A 15214-nucleotide genomic window follows, 5' to 3' on the forward strand; every position below is an offset into this window, starting at 1 on the left:
ATGGGAGCAGTGGTTACAGTCTCCCGGATACGATGTAAACTGTGCAGGCTTTGTCCGCGGGGCAACCAGGGGCCTCAGAGTAACCGTCGTAGACCCCACCCGCGGTCCCGCGTTTGTTGCCCGCCGCCCGGCTGAGACTCACACGGCCCATGGCGCAAGGCCGGGAGCGAGACGAGGCCCACAACGTCGCTATCGGCTCGTCCCTGTCCGTGAGGTGCGGCGTCCACGGGCCCGCGACTAACTTACTCATGCGGAAATTCTTCCCTCAGAACTACATCCTCTCCCCACCCTCAGCTTCCTTGCATCCCGTAGACGTGCTCTCCCGCCAACTTCGACTTCTTCTCCTTCACCCCACCCCCACCCCACCCCGTGCCTTCCTCTGACGTCCTTTCTGTGTGACTTCTCTCCATTCCCCCGTCCCCATATTCAAGGACCACATTTCCAGCTCTTTCCCGGCCCCCCTCGGCGCCTTATTATCCCCAACCCCTCGCTCCCTTACCCAAGATTGCTCTCCTCCATTCTTCATTTCTGCCTCTTCTTTCTGGCTCAGTATTACCTTTAGTGATCCGTTTCCTTTCATATGTATTCCCCACCCTCCACCCCCATCCCAACGACGGCCCTCACCCCAGGCTAGTGATCCTTGGTAATTTTCCCCACAGTTAAGGCCATCAGTCCCTCCCTTGTAACTCCCGTCCACTGACTTTGGATTTATTTGCACTTATAGTGGACTTTGAAAAGCTAAAGCGTTGCACAGATGTAAGTGGTATTTCATTCCTTCCACATTCTAGAGTGTTACCTGCACTCTGTCCACACAGCCTTCCCCGCGGGTCCCGGATGTACTCTCCAGTCTCTTGAGTTTCTCTTCCTTCTCTTGAGTTCTTCACCGTCTTTAAGCATATTTTTAAATTGAGGCAGAATCTCCTCTCTTCTCAGACTCCCTCCTTCCATCTAGCATACACCACACACTCTTTACTTAAAAGTGTGTTCCTTTTATTTATTTTTAATGGAGGTACTGGGGATTGAACCCAGGACCTTGTCCATGCTAGGCACACACTCTACCACTGAGCTATACCTCCCCCTCAAAGTGGGTTTTGTTTTTTCTTTTTGTATTCTAACCTTTTTATTCGTGTTGACTTATTCCTTTTTTTTTTCTGCATTTATCTCTAGTTTTAGATCTAAAACATGACTACACAGGCTCCATCTTTGTAAAGAAAGCTATTTTCCTACTGGACTTATAACCACAAAGCAGGCTGCCCTGTTCAAAGTTGTTTTTTTAAGTTTATTTTTAAAATCAAAAGAGTTATAAAGGAAAGGCCCAGAATGCACCTTGTGTTCTATTAGGATCAAACTCTTTTTCTCTCTATGTTGTTTTCACTTTTTCTTTTCACGTATACAAGATCCCAGAATTCCTTCTGAGATTTTCTCAGGTTTGAACAGAGGCTATGCTTCACTAGAAAAGTTCTCAGAAAAAGGCTCTTAGACTTAGGGAACTTTAGGTCTATATTTAAGCTTCTCTATAGTGCCTGGACTCAAACTGGTCTCACAGAAAGTATGCGTGTTCTCTTATCTTGAGATTGTTTTGGGCAGGAAAGGGTTGAAAAGAATAGATGTGTTTCAAAGATTTTTATGATCTTTTTGTTTGCTTTTTAAAAAAAAAAAAAAAGAACAGAAAAGTATTTGAAATTCATTATACTGATGGTGACATATCTTTTCCCAAAGATGGGTGCAAGGATTCCCTAAGCAGAATGTTCATTTTGTCAACGACAGTACCATTTGCTACCCTTGTGGGAATTTTGTGATATTTCTCAATATTGAAACCAAGAAAAAGACTGTACTCCAGTGTATGAATGGAATTGTGGGCATCGTGGCAACTAATGTTCCTTATGAAGTTGTGGCTTTTTCTGACCGGCGGCTAAGACCCCTCATCTACATATACAACTTTCCTGGATTGACCAGAAGGACCAAATTAAAAGGTATCCTGCAAGACCCTTCCTCTGCCATAACTGAAGGATTTTGTTTTAAGATGTGAACAGATCTAGTTCTTATAAAGGAAGGGTTTTTTGGGGGGGAGGGTTGGTGAGTTTTTTTGTTTTGTTTTGTTTTTTGGGTTTTTTGGTGGGGAGGTAATACGCTTTTATAAGAAAGGAATCAGACTGATCACAGAGAATTTAATTAAGTAGGCTGGAGCCTTCATACTTAAATTGTGGTCTGCTTACCTTCAACACCGCATCACCTAGGATGCTTGTTATAAATGCAGAAACTCTGCTCCCATCCCAGACCTACTGAATCAGAATTTTCATTTTAGTGATATTGTCCAAGTGATTTGTATGCACATTAATCTTGAGAAGCACTGGGCTAGAACATTGCATTAGATCACTAAATACTGTTTGAAATCCTTTTTCAGAACAATTTTTTTTCTTTCCTGATGGTTTATTGAACATCTAGCTGAATGGATGTTGTATAATTTCTTTTTTATTTATTTCTTAAAAATATTTTTTATTGAGTTATAGTCAGTTTACAATGTTGTGTCAATTTCTGGTGTACACCACAATTCTTCAGTCATATATGAATATATATATATATTCATTTTCACATTCTTTTTCACTGTGAGCTACTACAAGATCTTGAATATATTTCCCTGTGCTATACAGTATAAACTTGTTTATCTATTCTATATATACCTGTCAATATCTACAAATCTCAAACTCCCAGTCTGTCCCTTCCCACCCTCCTCCTCCTTGGCAACCACAAGTTTGTATTCTATGTCTGTGAGTCTGTTTCTGTTTTATATTTAAGTTCATTTGTCATCGTCATCATCTTCCTCTTCTTCTTCCTCCTCTTCCTCTTCCTCCTCTTCCTCTTCCTCTCTTCCTCCTCCTCCTCCTCTCCCTCCTCCTCCTCCTCCTCCTTTGTTTCCACATATGAGTGACATCATATGGTATTTTTCTTTCTCTTTCTGGCTTACTTCACTTAGAATGACATTCTCCAGGGACATCCACGTTGCTGCAAATGGTATTATGTTGTTGTTTTGTGCTAAATAGTATTCCATTGTATAAATATACCACGACTTCTTTATCCAGTCATCTGTCAGTGGACATTTAGGTTGTTTCCATATCTTGACTATTGTAAATAGTGCTGCTGTGAACATTGGGGTGCAGGTGTCTTTTTGAATTAGGGTTCCTTCTGGATATATGCCCAGGAGTGGGATTGCTGGTGTATAATTTCCAAGGACAAGTCTCTGAGCCTCAAATTTCTTATCCATGAAATGGGAATAATGGTATCTACTGTTAAGCTGTGATGATAAATTAAATTATAATATATAAGATATTTAAGTATATAACATATATGACATATGTTGTATATACAATGTCAATCATTGTCATATACACAATATGTCAATCTGTGTTTCCTACCATTTACGTTATTAGTGACTCATTCATAGATACAGCTGACCCACACTGGGCTGCTGCACATCTGTTGGAGCCTCCATATACCCATTCCCTCATTTAACACATCACAGAGAGCTCAGGAGGGCTTGAGGTTGGTCTTAGGTCTTTGGATCAAAGAAGTGTTTGGGTCAAGCCTGGGAACTTCACTGTAATTTAACATTTTATTTGTGGGGAAATTTACCTGTGTTCTCATCAGATTAAAACAACATTTAAAACATAACCCATTCATCACTGGGAACTGTCTACAGGCATATATCCTTTTATTGTGCTTTGCTTTACTGTGCTTCATAGACACTACATTTTTACAAATTGAAGGTTTGTGGAACCCTGCATTGAGCAAGTCTATTGGCACCTTTTTTACAATAGTATTTGCTCACTTCAGGTCTCTGTGTCACATTTAGTAATTCCTGCAAATTTTCAAACTTTTCCCGTTACTATTATATTTGTTGTGGTGATAAGTGATCTTTGATGTTATTGTTGTATTTGTTTTGAGGTGCCGCAAACTACACTCATATAAGATGGCAAACTTAATCTCTAAGTGTTGTGTATGTTCTGATTATTATACCAAACAGCTATTCCCCTGCTTCTCTCCCTCTCTTCAGGCCTCCCTATCCCCTGAGACACAACAGTATTGAGATTAGGCCCATTAATAACCCTACAGTGGCCTCTAAGTGTTCAAGTCAAAGGAAAAGTCGCACCTCTCACCCTTTAAATCAAAAGCTAGAAATGATTAAGCTTAGTGAAGAAGGCATGTCAAAAGCTGAGATAGGCCAAAGGCCAAGACAGGCCACAGGCTAGGCCTCTTGCACCAGTTAGCCAAGTTGTGAATGCAAAGGAAAAGTTCTTGAAGGAAATTCGAAGTGGTACTCTAGTGAACATACAGATGATATGAAAGCAAAACAGCCGTATTGCTAATATGGAAGAAATTTGAGTGGTCTGGATAGAAGATCAAACCAGCCACATCATTCCCTTAAGCCAAAACCTAACCCTAACTCTTCAATTCTATGAAGGCTGAGGGAGGTGAGGAAACTGCAGAAGAAAAGTTGGAAGCTAGCAGAGGCTGTTTCATGAGGTTTAAGGCAAGAAATTATCTCCATAACATAAAAATGTAAGGTGAAGCAGCAAGTGCTGATGTAGAAGGTGCAGCAAGTTATCCAGAAGGTCCTGCTCAGATAATGAATGAAGGTTACTATACTAAACAACAGATTTCCAATGTAGAGGAAATAACCTTGTATTGGAGGAAGATGCCATATAGGATTTTTGTAGCTAGAGAAGAAAAGTCAATGCCTGGCTTCAGAACTTCAAAGGACAGGCACAAGACAGACTGACTCTCTAGTTTGGGGATAATGCAGCTGGTGGTTCAAAATTGGAGCCAGTGCTCATTTACTATTCAAAAAATCCTAGGGCCCTGAAGAATTTTACTGCATTATACATAAAAATATATTATACTATACTCCACCTGTGCTCCATAAATGGAACAACAAATCCTGGATGACAGCACATCTGTTGACAACATGGTTTATTGAATATTTTAAGCCCACTATTGAGGCCTACTGCTCAGGAAAAAAGATTCCTTTCAATATATGACTGCTCATTGACAGTGTCCCTGGTCACCGAAAAGCTCTGATGGAGATGAACAAGATTAATGTTATTTTCATGTCCTGCTAACACAACATCCCTTCTGCAGCCCATAGACCAAGGAGTAATTTCTGCATTCAAGAAATACATGTTGATTTTTCTGATAGATCTGGGCAAAGTAAATTGAAAACCTGGAAAAATTCACCATTCTACATGCCATTAAGAACATTCGTGATTCACATGAAAGAGGTCAAAATATCAATATTAACAGGCATTTGAAAGAAGTTGATTCCAACCCTGATGGATGGCTTTGAGGAGGTCAGGACTTCAGGAGAGGAAGTAATTGCAGATGTAGTGGAAATAGCAAGAGAACTAGAGTTAGAAGTGGCGCCTGAATGTGTGATTGAATTGCTCTGATCTCACTATAAAACTTGAATGCATATGGAATTGTCTTGTGGATGAGCAAAGAAACAGGTTTCTTGAAATCGAATCTATTCCTGGTGAAGATGCTGTGACCTTGTTGAAATGACAACAAAGGATTTAGAATATTACGTAAACTTAGTTGATAAAGCAGTGGCAGGATGTGAAAGGATGATTAACTCCAATTTTTAAAGAAGTTCTACCACAGGTAAAATGCTATCAAACAGCATCGCATGTTACAGAGAAATCATTCATGAAAGAGAATCAAAGGATGTGGAAAACTTCCTTTTGTCTTATTTTAATAAATTGCCACAGGCACCCCAACATTCAGCAACACTACCCTAATCTGTTAGCATCTATTAACACTGAGGCAAGACCCTCCACCAGCAAAAAACATTATGACTCTCTAAAGGCTCAGATGATGCTTAGCATTTTTTTGTAATAAAATATGCTTAATTAAGAGATGTACATTTTAAAGACATAATGCTATTGCACACTTAATAGACTATAGTATAGTGTAAATATAACTTGTATATGCACTGGGAAACCAAAAAAATTTTGAGTCACTTGCTTTACTGTGATATTTGCTTTATTGTGATATTTGCTTTATTGTGGTGGTCTGGAACCAAACCCATGGTGTCTCCAAGGTATGCCTGTATATGGACTAAAACCACTCTACATCTTTAAAATTTCCCCGACTTGATTATTTGGCTGTAGCCCTGTCCAAGCAATTGATAGTTAATTCAAACCAATAGCCAACATTATTATTGAATAATGAAACTCTAAAGGCATTCACAATAAAACTAAGACAAAGTCATTAAGGATACCTGATGTTACACTAGTGTTAAATATCAACCTGAAAGTTCTAGCCAATGCAACAAAATATGAAACAGAAAAATTATAGCTGTGGGAAAGGAGATAATGGGCAATACAATAGTCTACTATGACTGATACAAGAATGCTCTGTAAGATGCTGGTTTCAAAATAAATGTCCACGCAATTAGAAGATTTAAATATTCAGGACTACTCCAAAGAAGAACTTTGATTGTGATGAAGAAAACTACAAAAATCACTGATATAAACATATAGAGGCATATTCTTGCATGGAAAGCCTGGTTATTATAAATGCATTTCTGATATTCTTCACAGAATATAATTCACAGGTTTATGTTTTAGAGAGCCAGGAGAACCTAAATGAAATGAATGTTCTTTCAGAACAAAAAGTGGAGATGGAAATAATTTGAAAGAGATTGATGACAAGGCAGAGGGCCTCTTAGCATTATGGTGCTCTAGTAATTTATGGTATTGGTGCAGGGATCACCTGATCAGTGGAAGAGCTGAAGGCTGAAGACAGACTCTAGATATATAGAGTGAAGTATATGATGAAAGGCACTCCCCTCACCACACAGCAAATAGATGATATGGATTATTCACCAATGGTGTTAAGAAAAGTATTTGGACAAAAGTATCAAGTTGGCTACTCACGTCATACTGTACATCAAAACATATATCCAACAAAAACAGCCAATATAAAAAAACACATTGAAAAGTAGAAGAAAAATGTGGTAGAAAATTGAAACGATTTGAGGATGAGGAAGAACTTTTCAAAGGAAAAAATTAAAAATAGTAAGATTAATATATTTGATTACATACAAATTTAAGCCTTATGAACATTATGAAAAATTAAAAGGCAAATAATAAACAGGAAAATAGTTTGGAACAAATATGGTCAAATATTTTCAGAATGATTATGAGACAGTAAGAAAAAGTGTAGACATCCCATTAGAACAATGGAAAAGGAACTTGCCCAAAGCACAAAACTACCAATGACCAAAAACATCAAAAAATGTTCCATGTCAATATTCTTTTTAAAAAGTGTCATTTAAACCAAGATGAGATTTTTCTGCTTATCAAGGTAAATTTTTTAAAGCTCATAATTGCTAGGCAGAGTACAGTGAAATTGATAGCATTCTTTTTTGTTGAAGGTGGGAGTAAAAATTGATACAAAACCATGAAAATAAAAAGACAGACAAAGGAGAAGGCAAAACTTGGATCTATGGACCACACTGCAAAACAGCAGATAAAAGAGGGAAAACCAGAGTCTCATACAAGGAGGCAGAAGCAGACACGTTCCTGTTTTAGCATCCTCAATACATATTCTAAACATACTGTTGCTAAGACATCTAAAGTCATGTTTCGTTTCTTCAACTGTAGGTGCAAATGAGAATAGAACTTTTTATAGTCTTTCCAAGAACTGGAAGATACTAAGCTGAGATATGTCTAAGGTACAGAGAGATGGAAGTAAGCTAGGATTATTACAACTTTTCAGAGTGTTTCAAGTTGTTTGAATAACTTTTCTAATTACCATGTTTCATATTTATGGAACATCTAATGGTTCTTGGATCATTTCAAGCCATTTGGGAACATACATGATGCAGTGTGCTCAGTTCTGCATTGAAGTGTTGAGTCAGTGACCTCATGGTCTTAATTGGCTCTAAAATATTTTAAAAATGGATCTTAACCTTGCTTTTAGTTTTCTGGTCATAGTTTAGAAATCAGCCAACATATCTCTTATTCCAGGAGCTAAATGCTTTTGAATTACAGAAAATTATTAGATAAGGGAAATTGAACTATAAAACTATCATTAATCTGAACATGATGATGAAATCCTTGTAATGGATTTTATATTTTAGGCAATGTTCTTCTGGACTACACTTTGCTTTCGTTCAGTTATTGTGGCACCTACCTGGCTAGTTACTCCTCCCTCCCAGAATTTGAACTGGCCCTCTGGTAAGTTGCAGGCTCCTGCAGAATTCCTTTCATTGAGTCGCATTTTAATCGTGTCCTTCTGGATTTCATCAAAGGTGATATACAAAGAAAAATGGAAGGAATAAGAGTCCTAATCATAAGGTTTAACATAATTGCTACTTTTAGGCAGAAAACTGGCAGGGGAAAAGCTAAAAGATTAATTACTGCCTTTTTCTTTTTATTAGTATGTCTCAATATTTCCTTTGTCAGGTAAAGAATACACGGATAAATACATAAAGTTTCATCTTTTCTTAAAATAATTGATATCTTTGAGTTATTTTCATACTTTCCACTAATGTTGGAATTAAGATAGTCTCTATATTAGAGCTCAGTTTGAATTAATTATTTTTAGAGACATTAGAACAATTGTATGTTCAGAGGGTAGAACATTAATACCCCATTTGACACCTGTATATGTAATACTTGTGAAAAAGACACATCTGTGGTCTTTGCTGGGTCACTTCATGTGGCCAGCTTCAAAGCTGCACTCAACTACTCCATCCATGATATAAACTCCTTCGGGGGAAATATATCTTATTATAAGGAAATACAGAATGTTCCAGGAATGATTGAGGATACTCTTTATATACCAGCATTTCTCATAGAAAAAGGTAATCTAGATTCAAAGAGTCACATTTAGTTTACTCAGTTTCTCTTTAAAAAAATAGTTTTATTGAGGTATAATTGACATATAATAAATTGCACATATATATATATATATATATGCACACACACACACACATACACTCCGATGTTTTGATTTATGTATTATACACCATGAAACCATCACCATAATCAGCACAATGAATATACCCATCATCCCCAAAAGTTTCCTTGTGCTCCTTCAGATCCTTCCTGATTGGCTCTTGCCACACGTACCCTTACATCATCACTGCCCTGCCCCTCACCCACAGGCAACCACTGAGGTATTTTCCCTTACTCTGGGTTAGTTTGTGTTTGCTAGAATTGCATGTGCATTATATACTCTTGTGGTCTGGCTTTTTCCATGCAGCACAATTAGTTTGAAATTCTCTCATGGCAGTGGAGTGGTGGGTATAGCTCAGTGGTAGAGTGCATGCTTAGCATGCAGGAGGTCCTAGTTTCAATCCCCAGTACCTCCACTGAAAGAAAGAAAGAAAAATTTTCTCATGCTTCTGTATTTCAATAGTTTATTCCTTTCTATTCCATGGTATGAATATACCATAATTTGCTCACTCACTTGTTGATGGCTCTGTTAGTTTGCTAGGGCTTCCATTAACAAAGTAACACAAACAGACTGGTTAAAACACAGAAATTTATTGTCTCACAGTTCTGGGGGCCAGGAGTCTGAAATCAAGGTGTCAGCAGGGTTGGTTCCTTCTGAGGGCTGTGAGGGAGAATCTGTTCCAGATCTCTCCTTGGCTTGTGAATAACTGTCGTCATGTTCACATGATGTTCTCTTTGTATGTGTGTCTGGTTCCTAATTTCCCCTTTTTAAAATAAGGATACTAGTCACATTGGAGTGGGGCCACACTAAATGACATCATTTGACTTAGTAAAGACCATCCTTCCAAATAGTCATATTCTGAGATACTGAGGGGGAAGACATCAACGTGTGAATTTTGGAGGACACCGTCCAACCCATAGCAATACTTAAAGGATGAGTAGGAATCAGCCTTGTGAAGAGGAGAAGGAAGGGGATTTCAAGCAGAAGAAAGGCATGTGCAAAGGCCATGAGGTCAGAGAAAACATGGCAGATTAAAGATTTAATTAAAAGATCATAATGATGAGAACAAGAGGTCAGCCCTGAGAGGCAAGCCTGGAGGGACAGTCTGAGGCAAGCTCATGAGAAGCCTTGTAAATAAATTACTGTGTATTTTATCATCCAAATCAGGATACTTGTGAGAGTGAAAGGGAGATGTTATTAATAATTAATACAGAAGGATACTCACCCTATGTACAAGCCATGCTAGTGAGCACATCCTTTATCCTAAAGCTGACGGATGGGATTCTATTAAGCGTTTAAAGCAGGGATGTGACTTGATCAGATCTGCACATAAAGAGACTCCTAGTCATATCACAGAAGGATATTAGAGGGAAATAAGACATGAACATTGCTTTGGAGGGTGTGGTGGTCCAGAGGAGAGACGACTGTGGCATGGACTAGCATGGGAAGGAGAAAAGTAGAGATATTTGGGAGGTGTTTGGGAAGCAGCACCATGGGACTTGGTGAATGACTAAATGTTGGGTGTGGTGCTGAGGGAGAGGGGCAGTTGGGGGTTAACCCAGAGTTATGAGTTGGGCAACTTGGGAACATTATGGTACTCTTCAGGAAGATAGGAGGTCATGGCTGGAGGGAGGTTGGACGAGGCAATGGGAGAAGATGAGTTGGGACAAGCTGAGTTGAGGGTGCCTGAAATAAATAGATGGAGATGTTTAGTCAGCAATTGATGTATGTTAGGATTTAGGTTCATTTGCTGTCACAGAAACCCAAATCACCCTAGAAGTGGCTTAAACAAAACAGAAGTTTCTTTCTCTCAAGTGCAGCAGTCTGGGTGTGAGCAGCCCACGGCTGGTCTGGTGGTTCCCCAGTGTCCAGGGCCTAATTCTCCTATCTCGTTGTCCTACGACTCCTAGGAGATGCCCTCATCTCTATTCTAAAGTGCAGCACCAGCTGTGCATTTTTGGGGAGCCAGTATGGGAAGGGCACAAACCTTTGTTGGAATGCATAGCCTGGGAGTTGCACACATCACTGCCACTTAGTTCCCACTGTCCAGCTTAATCACAAGCCATATCAAGCTACAAGGGAGTCTGGAAATATGGTCCTCACTGTGGGTGACCATGTGCCTGGCTGAAAACCAGGGGTTCTGTTAGTTGGAGGGAGAAATGGAGAATTGATGTTGAGAGACACAATTTGCCTATGCCCCAGATAATCAGGACCAGAGCTCAGGAGAGAGGGGTGGAGACTGGCATCTGGAAGTTGTTAAATTAGATTGGTAATCAAAGTGCTAAAAGTGGATAAAAGCACCTATACAGGAACCTCAGGCAGAACCTAGAGGAACACCAATAAAAGGGACTGAAAGAGGAGGAGGAACCTCATAGGACACTCAGAAGGAGTAGTCATGGAGCGAGATGGGACACTGGGCATGGAGGGTTCCAGAATATGCCTCAGCCTGATTTCCAAAGAAAGCAGAGCCTGAGGCAAAAGCTCATGAGCCACTTCTTTAGAAGGGAGTGAAGTCCCAGGAAGGAGGTGAGCTGGAAAAGGGGAAGGAGGCGGGGAAGGAGGAGAACCAACGTGAGCACGCATTAACTTGCCGGGCACCACTTGGCTGCTGTGTCTCGCAGGTGGACTTCTGAGAGGCTGTATGACGACTGTGAACATGGACAGTCCTCGGGCAGTGACAGACAGTGGGGTGGGAAGGCGAGAGGAAGAGATGGAAACTTACCTACCAACTCCTGTTACCCCGTCCATCAGAGGTTCCCTGCACAGGGTATTCAGTCCGCCACACTTTCAGATTTATTGCAACCCAGGGCCTACAAGATGCCCTGGGCATGTGGGACAGGCATGAAGTGAGGCACAGGCAGTGTGTGCTCATGAAGTTAGTCAAAGCCTACACAGTTGTACCACCACCGGGTCCGCTAGGACAGCTGATCAAGTTCCCAGAATCCGTGTGAGACAGAGGTACGGCGTGTTTCAGAGAGTCCAGGGGTCACTGTGGTGAGCAGGGTCCAATCCTGCAGAAGTAAAATTAGACAAGGACTGAGAAGTGCCTGTTGGATTTAGGATGCAGGTGGATATCAGTGGATCTTGGAGAGAACAGTGTCAGTTGAATGATGGTGACGGGATACAGATATCCCAGAATGAGGAGAGGGCAGGATCGAGGAAGAGGAGACAGTGATTTAAAACAACTCACTCAAGAAGTTAGGCTCCAAGGGGAGGAGAGAGAGACATGGAAGGCTGAGATTGAGGGAGGCCTTTTTTTTTTTTTTTATAATATAGACAAGCACTTAATTTGAGTGTTGACAGGAAGGAGTCAGGAGAAAGGGAGAGTCTGAAGACGCAGAAGAGAAGGAATAATGGGTAAATTAACAATCCTAAGAAATCAGGACCTGTAGGATCCAAAGCACAGGTGATGAAATTGGCCTTAGGTAGGAGGAAGGATATGCCTAACATTGTAACAAAAGAGAAGGAAAGAATGATACAGATCCTAGCAGCTTGTTTCACCTGATAGCAGAAATTTGGAGAAATTCTCAGCTGATGGCCTCTATTTTCTTCATGGAAATCAAGGCCATTTACTAACAGTAAGAAGGAGGTGAAGGGTTAGAGGTTTCAGAAAAATGGAAAGTATTAAAAATGACCACCTTATAGAACAGGAGAGAGAACCAACCAGAAAGACATAGCAGGAGTGGAGGTTGTATTGAGGGTCCAGGGGAGTGGTAACCACAAATTTATAGCATCACTGACACCATAGTCCTGTGGTCTTTATTCCTATGTCTCAGCAGCCCAGGCTTTCAGTCATATCCACACAGGGTTGATGGGTTTTCCCAGGCCCCTGAAGCAGAAAGTCAAAATATCCAGGGAACTGACAATACCAGCAAGAGAATGATTGAGTGACAGGACCTTTGTCATAGGGTTGGATGGAGGTGGGAGCAGGAGGGAGCCAATAGACAAGGCAAGCTTGACATCTTAGTTCCAGTTTCCTAATCACAACCCTGAATGGAGCACTGGCTCCTTGTGTGAGGGGACAGCTCACATTAATTTTTTCCTGTTCATTTCATCTAGCAAAAGACCTTTTTCATTGTAGGCATTCAGGATATTCTCTCAAATGGGTAAATGAATTATTCCATTTTTAACATACTAGAACCATGATTTTAAAAACTCAGTGAGTGATCAGTTGGCATCTATGTGTACAGCATACCTAGATCTATGTGGAGTACTCATGTGTAGTACTTAGACATTTAGATACCTACACTTATTTTTCAGCAAATGTGATGATTTATTCCATTTTCCAGATTTGAATGGGTCAAATCCAAATTTAATAAGGAAGATAAAACAACCTTAGTAGCATATGACTAGTATTTTAAAATAGTTATTTTGCTTTCCTAGAAGGATACAGCATAATGATAAGCATAATTATTTATAAATTTGGTATTAAGACCATAGATTAATTAATGATATAAATTATCAATTTATGTAAATCATTTTCAAGTAGTTAGAGGTAAATAGTCTCAAGATATGAAATTCAAATTAATTATTTTTCACCAAACTCAATTTTCGTTTAAGGAACTGGGAATTGGGTGTCATTTTGTGCAAAAAGTCACAACCTGGGACAGATGTGAACCAGATGACTTTTAACCCCATGAACTGGCACCAGCTGTGCTTGTCAAGTCCAAGTGCATTGACTGTGTGGACCATTGAAAGAAGTAACCAGGAGCATTATCTCAAAGCAAAGTAAGAGACATCATTACAACACAATAAAGTGGGCATCTTTGTTTGCATTCATGTAATGTGATTGGATCAATTTGATGAATTAAGTGGCTTTATACATGGATCTTTCTTGGAGTGGTTGTGTTTTGAAAGGATTCTCTGTAATTTGATTTCCCGCTGAGTCTCTTTTAAATATCAAGCTTTTTCCAACATAGTTTAATTTTCCAAAATTTTATTTGCTCTGACTATTTCTAAACATGCCTATTGTATATTTTAAAAAACATCATGTTATGACTTTTTTGCTCCTATTTTTTGATGCCCAACTGGAATCTCAAAAATAAGACATTTTTAGATAGGAGAAGTGTGTAGATTATACTTTCAGCCACATTATCTAGAAACGAAAGGGTAGTTGCACGTACTGAAGTCATGAGAATTACCTGTTTAAATAGAACTGAGTCAAAGAGAAATTCTATGATCAGTGTCCTGGTGATAGTTGATGATAATGGTACCTTTGTTGTAAAGAATTCAAAGACTCAAGGTTCCCCTGAGCTGACCATTCTCACCATACTCCCCAAAGTCAAAGACTAAGGAGACGTTGAACATGCATATCCTTGAAATTGCAGTTTTTGAAAAATTTCCTTCTTAAGAGAAATGTAACACTAGTAAATAAAGTTATCGAAGTAGAGAACTGTAAGAGAGGCACTTTTTTCTTCTCAATATTCTTTATGTCTCAATTGCATTTTTGTAAGAACCCATTGAATAGCCAGATCTGTCTCTAGGCAGAATTGACAATACTGTACTTTTTCATAAAGTGGGTAATGTCTCTATCAGATCATTCCCAGGACAGGCAAGTAATTTATCACATCTTTCTCTCATTTTGCTTCCCTTGAATATTCTTCTCTAGTTCTGAATTTTGAGTTGTGATTTTTCTGTAAGCAAATGAAGTGGGAAGCAAAGTGAGTGGATTGTTCTGGTTCAGAAAACAAGCAGGATTTGAAAACACTTAATTAAGCCTTATATTTGAGTAGTAAGTACTGTTTTTACATGATCATTTTTCAAAATTATTCATCATTCATAAAACATAACCAAAGATGTTTTGGATTTAATGCATAAAGCCATGAATTCTCCAAACTAATTTTTGTAGCCATTTTATGGTTTAAAAGTAAATATATGGTAAATTTGAAAGTGAATTCTTTTTTTTTTTTTTTTGGTATATATCTTTTTATTGGAGTATAGTCAGTTTACAATGTTGTGTCAATTTCTGGTGTACAGCATAATGCCTCAGTCATACATATATACATTCATACATACATACATACATTCATTTTCATATTGTTTTTCGCCATAAGTTACTGTAAGATATTAAATATAGTTCCCTGTGCTATATAATATGAACTTGTTATTTATTTATTTTATATATATTACTTAGTATCTGTAAATCTTGAACTCCCAATTTATCCCTTCCCACCCTCTTCCCCCCTGGTAAGCATAAGTTTGTTTCCTATGTCTGTGAGTCTGTTTCTGTTTTGTAAATAAGTTCATTTGTCTT

The 15214-nt window shown here is 39.0% G+C and overlaps 1 protein-coding gene across 10 annotated transcripts in view; it reads left to right on the forward strand.

Moving 5' to 3' along the window:
• CFAP43 (cilia and flagella associated protein 43) overlaps window positions 1–15214 on the forward strand; it is a 90101-nt gene continuing 74887 nt past the window's right edge. For 4 of the 10 annotated variants that reach the window (XR_006720472.2, XR_012510138.1, XR_012510137.1 and 1 more), the window contains exons 1-4: window positions 2–214; window positions 1720–1973; window positions 8141–8237; window positions 13522–13689. Coding sequence is in view for 6 of the 10 variants with exons in the window: in XM_074373678.1 (XP_074229779.1) it covers window positions 150–214; window positions 1720–1973; window positions 8141–8237; window positions 13522–13689 (584 nt within the window). In the remaining 4 variants the exon portion in view is untranslated. Of the gene's footprint in view, window positions 215–724; window positions 757–1719; window positions 1974–8140; window positions 8238–13521; window positions 13690–15214 lie in introns of all 10 variants that reach the window. The other 6 variants (XM_010970951.3, XM_045507437.2, XM_074373676.1 and 3 more) reach the window with 5 other exon arrangements.

The sequence above is a fragment of the Camelus bactrianus genome, chromosome 11 (assembly GCF_048773025.1).
Source record: "Camelus bactrianus isolate YW-2024 breed Bactrian camel chromosome 11, ASM4877302v1, whole genome shotgun sequence".
Lineage (NCBI taxonomy): Eukaryota > Metazoa > Chordata > Mammalia > Artiodactyla > Camelidae > Camelus > Camelus bactrianus.